This window comes from Mobula hypostoma, chromosome 22 (genome assembly GCF_963921235.1).
Source record: "Mobula hypostoma chromosome 22, sMobHyp1.1, whole genome shotgun sequence".
NCBI lineage: Eukaryota > Metazoa > Chordata > Chondrichthyes > Myliobatiformes > Myliobatidae > Mobula > Mobula hypostoma.
Window position 1 is genome coordinate 39,950,733 of NC_086118.1, and position 20,206 is coordinate 39,970,938.

The 20,206-nt window shown below is 40.7% G+C and overlaps 1 protein-coding gene across 2 annotated transcripts in view; it reads left to right on the plus strand.

Annotated features, from left to right (window-relative positions):
* The window catches only part of LOC134360294 (lysosomal alpha-glucosidase-like), a 62,491-nt gene that overhangs the window by 15,738 nt on the left and 26,547 nt on the right, over positions 1-20,206 (plus strand). For both annotated transcript variants that reach the window (XM_063074485.1, XM_063074486.1), the window contains 4 exons: positions 2,077-2,222; positions 6,573-6,738; positions 9,640-9,736; positions 10,699-10,818. In XM_063074485.1, coding sequence (XP_062930555.1) covers positions 2,077-2,222; positions 6,573-6,738; positions 9,640-9,736; positions 10,699-10,818 — 529 coding nt within the window. The remainder of the gene's footprint in view (positions 1-2,076; positions 2,223-6,572; positions 6,739-9,639; positions 9,737-10,698; positions 10,819-20,206) is intronic.

Sequence of the window (20,206 nt, forward strand, 5' to 3'; positions counted from 1 at the left end):
TCTGTCAAAGTGAAAACAATCTCTACAAACTGATCTAAATTAATTACAAATATAAAACCCAATATAAGTGATTGCATAAGTGTTCATCCCCTTCAAGTCAGTATTTAACAGATGTACCTTTGGCAGCATTTACAGCCTTGAATCTTTGTGTATAGGGCTCCATCAGCTTTGCACATTTGGACACAGCAATTTTTCCCCATTTTTCTTTCTAGAACTACTCAGGCTTTGTCAGATTGCATGGGGATTGTAAGTGAACAGGCCTTTTCAAGTCCAGCCACAAATTCTCAATTGGATTGAGGTCTGCACTCCAACTTGCCACTCCAAGACATTAACTTCGTTGTTTTTAAGCCATTCCTGTGTAGCTTTGGCTTTATACTTGGGGCCATGTCTCTCTGGAAAACAAATCTTCTGCAAAGTTGCAGTTTTCTTGTGGATTGCATCAGGTTTTCCTCCAGATTTCCTTGTATTTTGCTGCATTCATTTTACCCTCTACATTCACAAGCCTTCCAGGGTCTGCTGCAGTGAAACATCCCCACAGCATAATGCAGCCACCACCATACTAGGGATGATGGTGTTTTTGATGTGCGGTGTTTGGCTGGTTGGCTTATGCCAAACATAGTGTTTAGTCTGATGGCCAAAAAGCTCAGTTTTGGTTTTATCAAACCATAGAACCTTCTTCCAGCTGACTTCAGTGTCTCCCATATGCCTCTGGCAAATTCCAGCCAAGATTTCATGTGAGTTTTTTTTTGTTAGTCAGTTTCAAAAAAATCCAGATTAAATCCACTGTGATTCAATGTTGTGAAGCAATAAAACATGAAAACTTCCAAAGGGGGGGGGGGTGAATACTTTTACAGGCATTTTATATCTACGATGCACATAAACCTTGCATGAAATCAGAGAGTAAAATGGTTTGAATAATCGGCAGCTTTTTTTTCATAAAGGGTTAACGAAAACCACTAAAGACCATTTACAATTTTTAAAAATCTCATTCCAAAATAATGTCACCATGCTGTATTGTTTTTCTTCTTTGTAACAAAATATATTGATCCTGGTGCTTTCTGCAGGCATTTTCCATCCTTTTACAGGAATATAAATGATTAGAAGGAAAATAATGTTGGTTATTATTATCTTTTAAGTACTTGTGTTCTGATTAGAAATTTATGACCATATTTGTGATTAAAAGCATGGTGAGACTTGTTTTATGTAGGTCATTTTGACTAGTTTGATTTCTTTCAGAACAATCAGCAGGACATCAGTGCGCAATTCTTACCCATCTTTTCTCCGGCACTGCGATGCCATTCAAGGAGAAATGTTTGAAAATAAGCAGCATATTCCAAAGCTGAGCATGCGAGGGTTAACACTGAGACACAATTATGCAAGCCAATGGCTGATTGGTGCAAGTTTCTCATAATTGTGGATCACCAAGCTGTGATATATAAGGAAGTCCCATCTAGCCTCAGTTGATGGTGATGAGTGGACAGGTTCCTACAACTTTGGGTGTATGGGAATGCCTGGGATTACTCTTGAGTGTTAATCTCCTCTTCCTTTAAATATCTGCACATTTCTTGGTCCCCCGCCTTAGTTTAGAAAGCATTTCTTTAAATTCTGATATTAGCTAAAGCTATTTGGTATGTTGATAAACGCTGATGGTTCAGCATCTGGTTCAGGTGCTGATTCACTTATTTTCTCTAATACACCAGGCTCGGATTTCCGCCCTTCCTCTAAACCCACTGAGTTCACTGGAAAATTTATTTTACTTGTGTACTGTATAACATCAAAATAAAAAAGTGAATTAAGAGTTTTGGTATATTAATTTGGAAACATCCAGTAGCAGCACAAAAAATCCAGAGCATGCCAGATTAACCGTAACAACAAAATTGAATTTCTGTGATCATATACATTGCTGTTTCTAAATCTGAATTAATATTTGTATATTAATTTATATATTTGAAGTTCAACAAATCAGGTAAAGATATGGCTGTCAATAAAATTACCAACAAAACTGAATATTTAACTTTATTGTTTATAAATTATATGTAGAAGTGATTTTTTTTCTTGCTTTTTGATTTTTTTTAGCTTAAGGACCTTGAGAAAAAGAGGTATGAAGTTCCCATTGATGTACCTGTTGTTACTGAAAAAGCTTCAACTCAGCTCTATACTGTTAAGTTTTCCTCCAGACCTTTTGGCATTATTGTACAGCGGAAATCAAATGGCCGTGTGCTGTAAGTAATTAGACAATATATCCTTCTACGATCTTCTTAACTTGCAGAATTTATACTTCAGAAGTACTGTATGTTAGCACATGTGAAAACAAAGGCCTATACAGTAATCACTCTCCTGGGCAAGTGCTGTTACCCTACGTTAAAGTTTGTAGCTAAAAGCATTGGTAAAACTGTTCACAATAATTAAGTCCTGCATTGTAGCTTTGAGTCCTTCCGTCACATTAATGATTGTAAGTGAGCTAATATGTGAGAGTTTTCCCTACTGTCAGCTCATGAATAGTTTGGCTAGCACTGTGAGTGAACTTTGGCATTGCCAGCGGGATGTAGTTGTGGAGTGTTGATGTGTGCTCCGTATCTAGCTGTTTCTTCATATCACTGGCAATAATTCATGTCACGAGACTGTTGCTCAGCATCTTCAGAGGGCAGAAGTAAGAGGTGAACTATCTTTCTATATTCGTTTTTATGACAATTCCAAAGTTCCATGTCTTTTAACTTTTAAAAAACAAAATTGGGAGGAGCTGAGTTGAAATTTCAAAAGTTGCTTTGGTGGGATGTGACAAGTGTTTGGTTTTATAGGCAGATCTTTCAAGGACGCTACAAATGTTCTCAGTGTTTATTTAACTTGGTAATTTTTGTATTTGCACAGTTTGTCTTCCTTCGCACATTGTTTGCTTGTCAGTCTTTGTGTGTAATCTTTCATTGATTCTCTTGTATTTCTTTGTTCTATGATGAATACCTGCAAGAAAATGAATCCCGGGATAGAATATGGTGACATATACATACTTTGATAATAAATTTACTTGGAACTTTGAAATCTACAGTATCAAAGAAAGGAATCTCATAGATTCATACAGCTTGGAAACAGCTCTTTGACTCACCGTCCATACTGACCTTTAAGACCTATTTATACTAATCCTACGCTAATTCCATTTTTATTCACAGCACTCCCAGCTTCCAACTACTAGATTCTGCCACTCACCTACATGCCTGCTGTACATTCTAGAGTAAATTCACAGAGGCTGATTAACTTACCAATCCACACATCTTTGGAATGTGGAGGAAACTGGAGTACCTGGAGGAAATAAGGAGAGTGCACAGACTCCCACTGATTAAACCCGAGTTCAGATTCGAACCTGAGAGAGGCAGCATCTCTATAAACAGTACCTCTTTGCTGCCTGACTCCTGATAGCAAAGGCACTGCGTGCAGCTGCATCTGAAGTGGAATAATAGCAATAACAGTCTGAGAGCAGAGTCATGTCAACAGCTATGAGAATTAAGAGTGTGCTCATTCAAAAATAATGTAGGTATGAGCATCCAGATAGATATCCTGTAGGACATTGTGGTCCTCTTATAATAATATATTTGGTCCTCAAAAGTATAAAACTAAATTTAACGGGGAGTCTGGCACATTGGCTAGGATTCATATTAATTGTAAAGAAGCTTGGTTTATGCTGTGCATTGCAAGTTAACTTCCCTATTCTGCAATAATTAGACAACATTAACAATATTAAAATGAAAACATTGCATTAAAAATAAGGTTTTAAAATGGAATACTTTTTAAAGACGGGCTTTTTCAAAGGCAAGTGCAACCTCCTATAACGAGACCTCACAAATTTACAGAGCATCTTGGTGATGCTTCTCCTGAAATAAAGTGTTTTATTTTTCTCCTCTCTGAAAGAAGGGTACACGTGCCTAAGAAAGCAACAAAGGTTCACAATTAACAATTTTATATGGAGGCACTGGCCCTCTGATCTGTCTTGGTCCTTCTAGAAGGACTGGTACACTTGGCTCAGAGAGGTGACAGGAGATTCAGCGGACAAATCGAAACCAAGAGGTTGTCCTCTGGGTATTTCTGAGGGGTCAGAAAATGAGAAACAATCTCATTGAAGGAAGTAACTTTGCTAGGGAAAGTTAAATAAAGTAAAACAAGAACAGAAATTCTGGAAGTACTCAGTAGGTCAGGTCACATCTGTGGAATGAGAAACATAATGTTTCAGGCTGGGGACTCAGAAAAGGTCAGAACTGAAGTGGTGGTGGAAATGGAAGCTTGTTAACCTGCAGAGTGGGTGAATGAGGGGAACGTGTGTGATAGAGTAACATCAGGGTGACTGGGACAATAAGTTGTAAACAAGGTTATTTGGTAATTGAATGGGAGCAGAGAGGGAGAACCTTGACAAAAGAATGTGGAAGTTGTAAAATGTAGAGTTGGACTACAAGCTAAACAAGCCAGTTTATTTTTAATTATTAGCTTCAGTTTTAATGTTTTTGCCAGAGTCAGTTAAAACAAAATTAGTGTCAACTTTGTTGGGATTTCTGAGGACAGGGCCTCTGTACTATACTGTTCATTCCCACACAGACTGCCTGGGCAGCCTGGATCTCCTGACAAAAAGCCCCAAGCAGGTCTGATCTTGTCTATCTGAACTTCTTTCTCCCTACTTGACTATTCTTTCACTTCTCGTTCAGTCTCTTCCCACTTATATCTGTATTACCTCTGAGGTCATCTGCAATTCTGACTATTTCCAATTCTTTGGTCCCAACAGACTCATCTTCATTGTGAATATGTAATCCCTTTACACTTCCATCCTGCATCAAGATGATCTGAGGGCTGTCCTCTTCTCCTTGAGCAGAGGCCTAACCAGTTCTTCTCCAGGACACACCCATTCACCTGCCTAAGTTTGTTCTCAGATTGAACAACTTCTCCTTCAGCTCCACTCAGTTTTTCCAGAGCAAAGCTGTAGCTATGGACTGTGGTCCAAGGCATGCCTGTCCCTTTTTTGTGGAACAATCTTCGTTTCAGTCCTCTCGGGGCCTACTTCTCACTCTTTGTTTTGTTATGCTGATGACTGCATTGATCTGCCTTGTGTATTCAACTGTTTGATAAGACCATAAGATACATCCACTCTATCAAGCCGTTCACCATTCATTCTTCTGAATTCTAGTGAATACAGGTCCAGAGTCATCCAACGCTCTTCATATGACAAGCCATTCAATCCTGGAGTCATTTTTGTGAACCTCCTTTGAACCCTTTCCAGTTTCAGCACATCCTTTCTAAGATAAGGGGCCCAAACCTGCTCACAATACTCCAAATGAGGCCTCACCAGTGCTTTATAAAGTTTCAACATTGTATCCGTGCTTTTATATTCTAGTCCTCTTGAAATGAATGCTAACATTTGCTTTCCTCACCGCAGACTCAACCTGCAAATTAACCTTTAGGGAATCCTGCACAAGGGCTCCAAAGTTGTTTTGTGTCGCAGTTTTTTGTATTTTCTCTCATTAGAAAATGGTCAACACTTTCATTTCTTCTACCAAGGTGCATGACCATACACTTCCTGACACTGTAATTCATCTTCCATTTCTTTACCCAATCTAATTTGTCTTAGTCCTTCTGTAGCCTCTCTACTTCCTCAAAACTAACTGCTCTTCCACCTATCTTCATATCACCTGCAAACTTTGCAACAAAGCCATCTATTCAATCATCCAAATCATTGACATAGAACGTAAAAAGAATCTGTCCCAATACAGACACCTGTGGAACACCACTAGTCACCAGCAGCCAATCAGAAAAGGCTCCCTTTATTTCCACTCTTTGCCTCCTGCCAATCAGCCCCTGCTTTATCCATGCTCGAATCTATCCTGTAATACCATGGGCTCATCCTTCTGAAAATCCTATTACACAACATCAACCAATTCTCCTTTATCTATTCTGCTTGTTACTTCTTCATAGAATTCCAACAGATTTGTCAGGCAAGATTTTCCTTTGAGGAAACCATGTTGGCTATGGCCTATTTATCATGTACCTCCAATTACTCTTAATAATCAATTTCAACATCTTCCTAACCACTGTCAGACTAGCTGGCCTATAGTTTCCTTTCTTCTACCTCTCTCCTTTCTTGAAGAGTGGAGTGATATTTCCAATTTTCCAGAATGGCCAAAGAAATGGCAGCTGGAAAACAGTGTCAGAAAGTGTACGGTCATGTAGAACTGCAGCTGTTTTAGAAGGCAGCTCATTGCTAGCTTTACATTTAGAATGGGCAATACATGATGGGTTTGCCAGTGATGCCTTCATCACATCAAATGAATTTTAAAAAGACTAGGAAGGAAGATAAGTCTGCTCCTGATATAGAGCTTCATAATTGCATGGAACAATGAACAAAAAGGCCTGAAGCAATAACAAATCTATTAAACAACCACAGAAATGGACCCTTAATCCCATCTACACCAATCTCATTTGCCTGCATTTGAACTATTTCCTCCTTTACTTAAACACAGGATCTTGTACTTTTAATGGCTCTTCCAATAATTTTTAGTGGTATAATGTACTATATCCTATTTTTTTTTTTCTCTCTCTAGGCTGAATACGACAGTGGGGCCATTAATTTTTGCTGACCAATTTCTGCAGATCTCTACCTCCCTGGCCTCACGACATATTTCAGGGCTGGGTGAGCACGTGACAAATCTAATCCTGAATGTCGATTGGAATCAATTAACTCTCTGGAATTGGGATCAAATACCTCATGTAAGTACTTTTTGCTTCTGGTTAAGGAGAATAATAGCCAGAGATAGCCAGTTCTCACTGTGACAAAGCATCAGAAGGTAAGTTCCAGTTTTTTCAGTAAAGAAATTGAAGAGTAAATGCTGAAGATCCAGAAGCTATTGGGAAAAGGAAATGGGGGAGATCTTAAATAGGTTTTTTGCGTCTGTATTTACTAAGGAAACTGGCATGAAGATATGGAATTAAGGGAAACAAGTAGCGAGATCATGGAAACTGTACAGATCGAAAAGGAGGAGGTGCTTGCTGTCTTGAGGAAAATTAAAGTGGATAAATCCCCGGGACCTGACAGGGTGTTCCCTCGGACCTTGAAGGAGACTAGTGTTGAAATTGCAGGGGCTCTGGCAGAAATATTTAAAATGTCGCTGTCTACAGGTGAGGTGCTGGAGGATTGGAGAGTGGCTCATGCTGTTCCATTGTTTAAAAAAGGATCGAAAAGTAATCCGGGAAATTATAGGCCAGTAAGTTTAATGTCGGTAGTAGGTAAGTTATTGGAGGGAGTACTAAGAGACAGAATCTACAAGCATTTGGATAGACAGGGACTTATTAGGGAGAGTCAACATGGCTTTGTGCGTGGTAGGTCATGTTTGACCAATCTATTGGAGTTTTTCGAGGAGGTTACCAGGAAAGTGGATGAAGGGAAGGCAGTGGATATTGTCTACATGGACTTCAGTAAGGCCTTTGACAAGGTCCCGCATGGGAGGTTAGTTAGGAAAATTCAGTCGCTAGGTATACGTGGAGAGGTGGTAAATTGGATTAGACATTGGCTCAATGGAAGAAGCCAAAGAGTAGTAGTAGAGCATTGCTTCTCCGAGTGGAGGCCTGTGACGAGTGGTGTGCCACAGGGATCAGTGCTGGGTCCATTGTTATTTGTCATCTATATCAATGATCTGGATGATAATGTGGTAAATTGGATCAGCAAATTTGCTGATGATACAAAGATTGGAGGTGTAGTAGACAGTGAGGAAGGTTTTCAGAGCCTGCAGAGGGACTTGGACCAGCTGGAAAAATGGGCTGAAAAATGGCAGATGGAGTTTAATACAGACAAGTGTGAGGTATTGCATGTTGGAAGGACAAACCAAGGTAGAACATACAGGGTTAATGGTAAGGCACTGAGGAGTGCAGTGGAACAGGGGGATCTGGGAATACAGATACAAAATTCCCTAAAAGTGGTGTCACAAGTAGATAGGGTCGTAAAGAGAGCTTTTGGTACATTGACCTTTATTAATCAAAGTATTGAGTATAAGAGCTGGAATGTTATGATGAGGTTGTATAAGGCATTGGTGAGGCCGAATCTGGAGTATTGTGTTCAATTTTGGTCACCAAATTACAGGAAGGATATTAATAAGGTTGAAAGAGTGCAGAGAAGGTTTACAAGGATGTTGCCAGGACTTGAGAAACTCAGTTACAGAGTAAGGTTGAATAGGTTAGGACTTTATTCCCTGGAGCGTAGAAGAATGAGGGGAGATTTGATAGAGGCATATAAAATTATGATGGGTATTGATAGAGTGAATGCAAGCAGGCTTTTTCCACTGAGGCAAGGGGAGAAAAAAACCAGAGGACATGGGTTAAGGGTGAGGGGGGAAAAGTTTAAAGGGAACATTAGGGGGGGCTTCTTCACATAGAGAGTGGTGGGAGTATGGAATGAGCTGCCAGTCGAGGTGGTAAATGCGGGTTCTTTTTCAACATTTAAGAATAAATTGGGCAGATACATGGATGGGAGGTGTATGGAGGGATATGGTCCGTGTGCAGGTCAGTGGGACTAGGCAGAAAATGGTTCGGCACAGCCAAGAAGGGCCAAAAGGCCTGTTTCTGTGCTGTAGTTTGTATGGTTCTATGGTTCTATGGATTGTGCATGCACATGTTTGGTGCAAGGCTCTCAATTGTGTTCTTGCTGTGTAAACCTAGATTTAAAGTGTTTTTTTTCTGCTCCCTAAAGCTGAATTGCTGTGAAAACTGATCATGTTTGGCCTTGAATTGAGTTTCAGTCCCCTATCGTAATAAAGGGTGTTAATATCTCATGTGATGAAGTTCACCTTGATTTTACCTCTTCCGGATAGATACTTAAACTTTATAGCTGCACAATAATAAAACTCCACCTGATTTATAAAAGTATGAGGGGCAGAGAGTAGATAGAGTTTTGAGGTGGCAGAGATAGATACAATCAGCGCTGTTAACGGGCATTTGAACAGGTACATGTGAAAAAAAGGGATACAGGCTTAATGCAGGCAAATAGATGAGCATAGACAGGCATCACAGTTGTCATGGACAAGTAGGCCAAAAGAACCTGTTACAGTACTGTACTGTTTGCTGATGGTATGAATCATTTTCATTGCTTTTTTGCTATTTTCTAGAACTCACACTCTTCATCCTGTTCTTTCTGGCCTCCGTTAGCTTCCATTTTCCCCAAATAATTGATGCCCGGAAAGAGGCTTTTAAAAATGCCTCAGTACAATATTTTATCTAAGATCCAGCCAAGGAATTATTGCCTTGGTCTGCATTGAGCGGGATTCTTGCTGATTTTATTCCCAAAGGAACTAATCAAAGTGAAGTCGTATAAATGTTCTCACTTCGGATTGCTAGTCATCCTGCCGGAATGTACAGTACATGTGTGAATGTCAGGTGATGAAAGGAGCATCTAACAAATAAAATGTGTCTTCTAGACTAACTTGCAAGCTTGCAAACAGATCCTGGTGCCCACGGAACAGCCTATTTTCATGCAGTTAGAAGGCATGAGGAGAAAAATTTGCAAACAGGAACTTTCAAAGTTCATTTCATGATAAATCTGCGCATTCTCAGAAGATGTATTATGAATTTAGATGAGAACTTTTTCTGTGAGCTGTCACCAACACTGTCATGTTTTTGCAGCCTAATGCCAACTTGTATGGCTCGCACCCTTTTTATTTGGTAATGGAAGAGGATGGGTCAGCTCATGGAGTTTTCCTTTTAAACAGTAATGCCCAAGGTAAGAAATTTACTTGCTTGAATATATAAATTGAAGTTCATTTTTAGGTCTGATAGAGACACAAAAGACTGCAAATGTTGGAATCTGGAGCAAATATCTGGACCTGATGTGAAATATCAACCATTTCTTTGTAGATGCTACTTGACCTGCTGAGTTCCTTCAGCAGTTTGTTCCTTTTATAATCAGATAGCCTTATTTAATATGAAACCATCGTTATAGCTGAACAGCAATGCAGTAACACTTTTGTCTTGCTAGTATTTTGTTTTTTATCTTTCACTCTTCCTTGTGGACAATTTATTTTGCAATAATGCTGTATATGCAAACTGAATATGAATTTTGTAAAGTAGAAATGTGAACTATTACAACATATTCAAAGCTGACTCTCTTCCTGATTTTTTTTTCTTCTTTGGCATAGTAAAGTTTTGCATTGCCTCTTCTTTGGACAGCTGATATCAGCATTCTTGAAGGTTTATGTTCATAGAATCCAACGGTACAATATAAGACTATTCGGCCCATTATCATTCTGCTAATGCTCTGAAAGAACATCCTAATGAATGCTACCACAGCTGTTTATATGTTATTTATTCTAATTTATTTGTCTAATTCCTTTTAGAAAGTTCCTACTGATTCTGTTTCTACTGTATAACTTATTATCCCATCTTACCTGGAAAATTTGTTCCGTATTCTACCATGTATTTGAGGACTTTGAATATCTGATTCAAATCTTAGCTGATCTTTTCTCTCCAAGGAAACCAACCACAGTCTTGGTGGCTTTCTCAATATAGCTGAAAACTTTCATTTATGGGAATACTTTCATAAATCTCTTGTTATCCTTTACAAGTCCTTGTGAAGTTTATTTTTCCATGCATCACTAATTACAAATAATTCTATTGAAGTTTCCCCTTGTCATAATTATTAAGTGAATGCTATACCTGAGAATTGCACAATTTTATTTTATTCAGATGTTTTACTTCAGCCATCTCCTGCTCTAACCTGGAGAACCATTGGAGGAATCTTTGATTTTTATGTGTTCTTGGGTCCAAATCCAAAAACAGTGATCAGGCAATATATGGATGTTATAGGTAAGAGTTATTAAGTGAATGCCATAATGTATGCAGAATATTTAAAATAAATTCACAGATGAGTAATCTTTAATCTTCTGATTGTTATGCATTAATATTAATATTATTTAAAATTAAAATAGAAAGATGGACAATGACCTGTGATTGTGTATATTGCTCCCTTCTATTTTATTTGATTCAATTCAAGAAGACAAAATTAGGATTTTTGAAGGAAAGAATTTATTAAGTTACAAAAGAAATATTGATGATTCCAAATGGTTTACTTAGCAATTCACAAAGACCAGAATTTTTTTTTCCCCAACCAACATCTTCCTCTTTATCATGCGGGCCTCCAGCTGAACAATTCAAATTAATAAAATCCATGTTGCAGTGGATTCCGCACCCCCCCCCCATTTAGTACTATATGTGAAATTTCTTCTCTGACTTCTAGATGCATTATGTCTATATGGAGCTAGATTCAGACAGGCAAGAACAGCTCAATATACGTCCTACCTGCACTTTCAATAAGGTATCTCAGTCTTAGTAGTGTGAACATAGAAATAGAAGCAGGAGTCGGCCATTTGGCTTCTCATGTCTGCTCTGCCAATCGGAATATGATCTTTTACCTCAGCACCACTTTCCTAGACTAACTTGATATCCCTTGATTCTCACTGCATCTTAAAATAAAATCTATCAATCTGTTTTTAATGTACTCAGTGACTGAACCTCTGCAGCTCTCTTGGGAACTGAATTTGAAAAATTAATCACCTGTTTGGGTGAAGAAACCTTCCCATCTTAGTCCTGTGCAGCCAATCCCTTGTTTAGCAAATGTGACCTCCGGTTAACAGCTGGCCATAGGAACGATTAACTCTCTTGAATCCTTTCAGAATGCTGTTCATTTCCGTGAGATCAATTGTCATTTTCCAAGTTCATGAGAACACAGGCTTAGCCTGCTTAATGCCTCCACGTACAATAATCCTGCTAACCCAGCTATCAGTATGGCAGGCATTCACTATATACACTGTATCACAAGTATTTTCTTCTCGAGGTGGAAGAGCAAAGACTGTGCACTGTGTTGCAGATATCTAGTCTTGCTTAATCTTAAGGCCACTGTACCTCCTGTGGGGAATCAGGCTGGTGTTTCACCCCGAACAGAATGCTTCTGGTTGCGCCTCTTTAAACTCCCCTCACAATTCATTTTCCATTTTCTTAATATTAAGATAAGATTGGCTTTATTTGTCACGTTTACAATGAAGCATCAAAGTACACAGTGAAAGGTGTTGCTTGCATTGACAAAGAATTGCTAGGGGGCAACCTGCAAGTGTTGCCATGTTTTCAATACCAGCCTATCATGATCATGACTTCCTAACCTTAACCGGTATATCTTTGGAATGTGGCAGGAAACTGGAGCACTCAGTGGAGACCCACGCAGTCAAGGGTAAAGTGTACGAACTCCTTACAAAGAGCAGCAGGAATTGAACTCCAATCTTACAGCTGGGCCTTTAAAAGTGTTACTCTAACCACTACACTATGATGCCACCCCTATCAAGTGCAAAAATTAAATAACCTGGAATATTTAATTCTCAACCTTAGTTATTTTGCAACAGCTTTTCTGTAATAGCCACTAATCAAAACCACAGAACACACATAAAAGTTGCTGGTGAACGCAGCAGGCCAGGCAGCATCTCTAGGATCAGCACTGGACTTCAAGGCAGATGATCCTGAGTTCAAACCCAGCCGGGTCCCAACCTGGGCAGTAGCAATATTTTACTTTACCTCTTCCTAGAGATGCTGCCTGGCCTGCTGCGTTCACCAGCAACTTTTATGTGTGTTGCTTGAAATTCCAGCTTCTGCAGATTTCCTTGTGTTTGCGAATCAAAATCAGAATCAGGTTTAATATTGGGGGGAGTCGCAGCGACCAGGAAAGGAGGGAGAAGGGGACTGCAGTAGTGATATGGGATTCCATAGTCTGAGGAGTAGACACGAGATTCTGTGGATGTGATAGAGACACCTACATGGAATGTTGCCTCCCGGGTGTCAGGGTCAGGGATGTCTTGGATTAGGTCCACGATATTCTAAAGTGGGGAGGGTGAGCAGCCAGAAGTCTTGGTACATATTGGTACCAAACATGGGAGAAAAAGTGAGGAGGTCCTGAAGAGAGAACTTGGGGAGCTAGGTAAAAGGCTGAAAAGCAGGAACTCCAGGTGAGCAATCTCTGGATTGATGCCCGTGCTATGTGGCAGTAAGGGTAAGAATAGGATTATTTGCGAGATAAATACATGGCTGGGAAACTGGGGCAGGGTTTCAGATTTCTAGATCATTGCAATCTCTTCTTGGGAAGGTATGACCTGCACAAAAGGGACAGGTTGTACCTGAACCCAAAGGGGCACCGATGTCTTAGTGGGCAGAGCTATTGGGGTGGGTTTAGCAGGGGAGTGGAACCGAAGTGATAGGGCTATTGGGTTACAATCAGAGGCAGGCAGGGGACTATCAGGAAGGACAGGCAGATGGTAGGGCAAAATTGCAGTCAGTGGGATGAGATGCAGTGTAAAAGGGACAAAATTGAAAAGGGTGACAGAAACAGGACAGAAGGTGTTATATTTGAAGGCACATGGTATATGGAATAAAGTAGCTGATCTTTTAGCACAGTTAGAGATTGGTAGGTATGACATTGTTGGCATCACTCTAGTCATGGCTGAAAGATTACAGTTGGGAGCTTAACATCCAAGGATACCCACTGTATCAAAAAGACAGCAGTGGGGTAGTGTGGCTCTGTTGCTAAAAAAATTACATCAAATCCTTCGAAAGAGGTGATATAGGATAGGAAGATGTAGAATCCTTGTGGGTACAGCTAAGAAAATGCAAGGATAAAAAGACCCATTATGGGACAAGCCTCCAAGCTGTAGCCAGGATGTGGGCTACAAATTACAATGGGTTATAGAAAAAGCATGTCAAAAGGACAATGTTATGATAGACATGGGGGATTTCAATATATGGGTAAATTAGGAAAATCAGGTTAGTACTGGATCCCAAGAGAGAATTTGTCGAGTGCTTTCAAGGTGGCTTTTTAGAGCAGCTTGTGGTTGAGCCCACAAGGGGATCAGCAATTCTGGATTGGGCTTGTGTTATGTACCAAATTTAATTAGGGAGCTTAAGGTAAAGGAACCCTTAGGAAGCAGTGATCAATTCACCCTGCAGTTTGTGAGGTAGAAGCTAAAGTCAGATGTATCAGTATTTCAGTGGAGTAAAGGGAATTACAGAGGCATGAAAGAGGAGCTGGTCAAAGTTGATTGGAAGGGGACACTAGCAGGGATGACAGCAGAACAGCAATGGCTGGAGTTTCTGGGAGCAATTTCAAAGGTACAGGATAGATACATTCCAAGGAAGAAATAGTATTCTAAAGGCAGCATGATGCAAGCATAGCTGACAAGAGAAGTCAAAGCCAACATAAATGCAAAAGAGAGGGCTTATAATAGAGCAAAAATAAGTGAGCATTTAGAGTATTGGGGAAACTTTTAAAAACCAACAGAAGGCAATAAAAAGCAAGAGGGGAAAAAAAGATGAAATATGAAGGTAAGCTAGACAACAATATCAAAGAAGATACCAGAAGTTTTTTTTTGAGATATATAAAGAATAAAAGAGAGGCAACAGTAGTTATTAGGCTGCTGGAAAATGACGCTGGAGAGGTAGTAATGAAGGACAAGGAACTTGCAGACAAATGGAATAATAATTTTGCATCAGTCTTCACTGTAGAAGACACTGGCAGTATGCTGGAAGTTTGAGAGTGTCGGGGGGAAGAAGTGAGTGTAGTTCCTATTACTAGGGGAAAAGCTGCTTGGGAAGCTGAAAGGTCTGGAGGTAGGTAAGTCACGTGGACCAAGTGGACTACACCCCAGGGTTCTGAAAGAGGTAGCTGAAGAGATTGTGGAGGCGTTAGTAATGATCTTTCAAGAATCACTAGATTCTAGAATGGTTTCAGAGGACCCGAAGGGGACCAATATCCTGGAGGGGAAGTTTAATAGAGCTGTTAAGGAGGGTTTAAACTAATTTGGCAGGGGGATGGGAACCGGAATGATAGAGCGGAGGAAGGGGAAAAGAGAAATAAATCTAAAATTATGAGCAGTAAAGATGTCAGGAAAGACAGGCAGGTGATGGGGCAAATTTGTAACCATTGGGATGAGTTGCAGTGCAATAAAGTTGCAGCGAAACCAAAGCGAAAAGTACCAAATACTGGTCTTAAGGTGTTATACTTAAATGCACGCAGCATAAGGAATAAGGTGGATGATCTTGTCGTACAGCTACAGATTGGCAAGTATGATATTGTGGCCATCACTGAGACGTGGCTAAAGGATGCATGTCTCTGGGAACTGAACATCCAAGGATACACGGTGTGTCGGAAGGATAGGAAGGTAGGCAGAGGGGGAGGCGTGGCTTTATTGGTAAGAAATGATATTAAATCATTAGAAAGAGGTGATATAGGATCGGAAGGTGCAGAATCTTTATGGGTTGAGCTAAGAAATCGCAGGGGTAAAAGGACCCTGATGGCAGTTATTTATAGGCCTCCAAACAGCTGCAGTGATGTTGTCTACAAATTACAACAGGAAATAGAAAAGGCTTGTCAGAAGGGCAGTGTTATGATAATTGTGGGGGATTTTAACATGCGAGTGGATTGGGAAAATCAGGTCGGCACTGGATCTCAAGAGAGAGAATTTGTAGAATGTCTGCGAGATGGCTTTTTAGAACAGCTTGTTGTTGAGCCCACTAGGGGATCGGCTGTACTGGATTGGGTATTGTGTAATGAACCGGAGGTGATTAGAGAGATTGAGGTGAAGGAACCCTTAGGAGGCAGTGATCATAACACGATTGAGTTCACTGTGAAATTTGAAAAAGAGAAGCCAAAATCTGATGTGTCGGTATTTCAGTGGAGTAAAAGAAATTACAGTGGCATGAGAGAGGAACTGGCCAAAGTTGACTGGAAAGGGACACTGGCGGGAAAGACGGCAGAGCAGCAGTGGCTGGAGTTTATGCGAGAAGTGAGGAAGGTGCAAGACAGGTATATTCCAAAAAAGAAGAAATTTTCAAATGGAAAAAGGATGCAACCATGGTTGACAAGAGAAGTCAAAGCCAAAGTTAAAGCAAAGGAGAGGGCATACAAGGAAGCAAAAATTAGTGGGAAGACAGAGGATTGGGAAGTTTTTAAAAGCTTACAAAAGGAAGCTAAGAAGGTCATTAAGAGGGAAAAGATTAACTATGAAAGGAAGCTAGCAAATAATGTCAAAGAGGATACTAAAAGCTTTTTCAAGTATATAAAGAATAAAAGACAGGTGAGAGTAGATATAGGACCGATAGAAAATGATGCTGGAGAAAGTGTAATGGGAGATAAGGAGATAGCGGAGGAACTGAACGAGTATTTTGCATCAGTCTTCACTGAAGAAGACATCAGCAGTATACCGGACACTGAAGGGTGGCAGGGAAGAGAAGTGTGCACAGTCACAATTACGACAGAGAAAGTACTCAGGAAGCTGAATAGTCTAAAGGTAGATAAACCTACTGGACCAGATGGAGTGCACCCTCGTGTTCTGAAGGAAGTAGCTGTGGAGATTGTGGAGGCATTAGCGATGATCTTTCAAAAGTCGATGGGTTCTGGCATGGTTCCGGAGGACTGGAAGATTGCAAATGTCACTCCGCTATTTAAGAAGGGGGCAAGGAAGCAAAAAGGAAATTATAGACCTGGTAGCTTGAAATCGGTGGTTGGGAAGTTGTTGGAGTTGATTGTCAAGGATGAGGTTACAGAGTACCTGGAGGCATATGACAAGATAGGCAGAACTGAGCATAGATTTCTTAAAGGAAAATCCTGCCTGACAAACCTATTACAATTTTTTGAGGAAATTACAAGTAGGCTAGACAAGGGAGATGCAGTGGATGTTGTATATTTGGATTTTCAGAAGGCCTTTGACAGGGTGCCACACATGAGGCTACTTAACAAGATAAGAGCCCATGGAATTAAGGGAAAGTTACATACGTGGATAGAGCGTTGGCTGATTGGTAGGAAACAGAGTGGGAATAAAGGGATCCTATTCTGGTTGGCTGCCAGTTACCAGTGGTGTTCCACAGGGGTCCGTGTTGGGGCTGCTTCTTTTTACATTGTACATCAACGATTTGGATTATGGAATAGATGGCTTTGTGGCTAAGTTTGCTGATGATAAGAAGATAGGTGGAGGGGCCGGTAGTGCTGAGGAAACGGAGAGTCTGCAGAGAGACTTGGATAGATTGGAAGAATGGGCAAAGAAGTGGCAAATGAAATACAATGTTGGAAAGTGTATGGTTATGCACTTTGGCAGAAGAAATAAATGGGCAGACTATTATTTAAATAGGGAGAGAATTCAAAGTTCTGAGATGCAATGGGACTTGGGAGTCCTCATACAAGATACCCTTAAGGTTAACCTCCAGGTTGAGTCGGTGGTGAAGAAGGCAAATGCAATGTTGGCATTCTTTTCTAGAGGAATAGAGTATAGGAGCAGGGACGTGATGTTGAGGCTCTATAAGGCGCTGGTGAGACCTCAGCTTGGAGTACTGTGGGCTGTTTTGGTCTCCTTACTTAAGAAAGGATGTGCTGATGTTGGAGAGGGTACAGAGAAGATTCACTAGAATGATTCCGGGAATGAAAGAGCTAACATACGAGGAACGTTTGTCCGCTCTTGGACTGTATTCCTTGGAGTTTAGAAGAATGAGGGGAGACCTCATAGAAACATTTCGAATATTGAAAGGCATGGACAGAGTGGATGTGGCAAAGTTGTTTCCCATGATGGGGGAGTCTAGTACGAGAGGGCATGACTTAAGGATTGAAGGGCGTCCATTCAGAACAGAGATGTGAAGAAATTTTTTTAGCCAGAGGGTGGTGAATCTATGGAATTTGTTGCCACGGGCTGCAGTGGAGGTCAAGTCATTGGGTGTATTTAAGGCAGAGATTGATGGGTATCTGAGTAGCCAGGGTATCAAAGGTTATGGTGAGAAGGCGGGGGAGTGGGACTAAATGGGAGAATGGATAAGCTCATGATAAAATGGCGGAGCAGACTCGATGGGCTGAATGGTGGACTTCTGCTCCTTTGTCTTACGGTCTTATGGACCAGAAAATCGTAAATGTCTCTCCATTCTTCAGGAAGGGAGGGAGGCAGAAGAAAGAAAACTATAGGCCAGTTAACCTGAACTCAGTGGTTGGGAAGCTGTTGGAGTCAATTGTTAAGGATGTTATTTCTGGGTACATGGAGGCACATGATAAAATAGGCTGTAGTCAGCATGGTTTCCTTAAAGGAACATCTTGCCAAACAAATCTGTTGGAATTCCTTGAAGAAATATTAAGCAGGATAGACAAAGGAGAATCAGAGCGTGTTATGTATTTGGATTTTCAGAAAGCCTTTGGCACTGTGCCATACATAAGGCTGCTGAACAAGAAAAGAGTATTACAGGAAAGATACTAGCATGGATAGAGCACTGGCAGGTGGGAAAGAGTGGCTGCCAGTTTCTAGTGGCGTTCCGCAGGGGTCAATGTTGGGACTGCTTTTTACATTGTATGTCATTGATGGAGTTCATCACTTTGTGGCCAAGATTGCGGACGATATGAAGATAGGTGGAAGGCCAGGTGGTGTTGATGAAGCAGGGAGGCTGCAGAAGGATTTGGACAGATCAGGAGAATGGACAAGTAAGTGGCAAGTGGAATGCCTGTCGGGAGGTGTATGGTCATGCACTTAGGTCAAAGGAATAAAAGCATAGACTATTTTCTAAATGGAGACAGAAATTAAAAATCCAAGGTGCAACAAAGGGACTTGGAAGTCCTTGTGCAGGATTCCCTAAAGGTAAATTTGCAGGATGAGTCGGAGGGGAGGAACGCAAATGCAATGTTAGCATTCATTTGGAGAGGACTAGAATATAAAAGCAAAGATGTAATGCTGAGGCCTCACAGAGTTTTGTGAGCAGTTCTGGGCCTCTTATATAAGAAAGAATAGAGTTATAGAAATGTACAGCACAGAAACAGGCCCTTTGACACATCCAGTCTATGTTGAACCATTTGATATGCCAACTCCCATCAAGCTACACTGAGACCATAGCCCTCCATACCCTTACCATCCATGTACCCTTCCAAACTTCTCTTAAAACGTTGAAATTGAGCCCCCATGCACCATTTGTGCTGGCAGCTCATTCTCATGACCTTCTGACCGAAGAAGTTTCCCCTCATGGTTCCCCTTAACTTCTCACCTTTCTCCCTTGACCTGTGACCTCTGGTTGTAGTCCCACCCGTCCTCAGTAAAATAAGCCTGCTTGCACTTACCCTATCTATACCCCTCATAATTTTGTATAGCTCCATCAAATCTCCTTTCAGTTTTCTACGTTCCAAGGAATAAATTCCTATCCTATTCAATCTTTCCTTACAACTCGGGTCATCCAGACCTGGCAACATCCTTGTAAATTTTGTCTGTACTCTTTCAATCTTATTTGCATCTTTCTTGTAGGTAGGTGACCAAAACTGCACACAATATTCCAAATTAGGCCTCACCAATGTCATATACAACTCCAACATAACATCTCAACTGCTCTATTCAGTACTTTGATTTTTAAAGGCCAGTGTGCCAAAAGCTTTCTTTACAACCCTATCTACCTTTGCTGCCACTTTCAATGAATTATGGACCTGCATTCCCAGATCCCTTTGTTCTACCATACTCCTCAGTGCCCCACCGTTCATTGTAAATACCACCTCCTCAGTAATCTGTATAGGAGCCATGAAGTTGATGCTACTTTGCCTCAATTCTATTGACTCTGTCTGTCTCCTGAGTAAATACAGATGCAAAACATTTATTTAAGATCGGCCCCATCTCTTTTGGCTCCACACATGGATTATCATTCTGATCTTCCAGAGGACCAATTTTGTCCCTTGCAATCCTTTTGCTCTTAACACATCTGTAGAATCCCTTAGGATTCTCCTTCACCTTGTCTGCTAGGGCAATCTCCTGCCTTCCTTGAACCTTCCTGATTACTTAAGTGTTCTTTTGCATCTTGTATACTCCATAAGCACCTCATTTGTTCCTACCTGTCTATACCTGCTATACACCTCCACTTTTTTCTTAATGAGGACCTTAATATCTCTTGAAAACCAAGGTTCCCTACACCTGTTACAGACACATAGAAGCTTTGTACACTCAAAATGTCACTTTTGAAGGCCTCCTACTTACCAAATACGCTCAAGGGAATCTCAGTGAAGCCTATCAAACATTGAAAAGCCGAGATAGAGTGGATGTGGAGAAGATGTTTCCTGCGGTGGAGGAGTCTAGGACCGGAGAGAACAGCCTCAGAACAGAGGGACGTCCATTTAGAACAGGGATGAGGAGCAATTTCTGTAGCAAGAAGGTGGTGAATC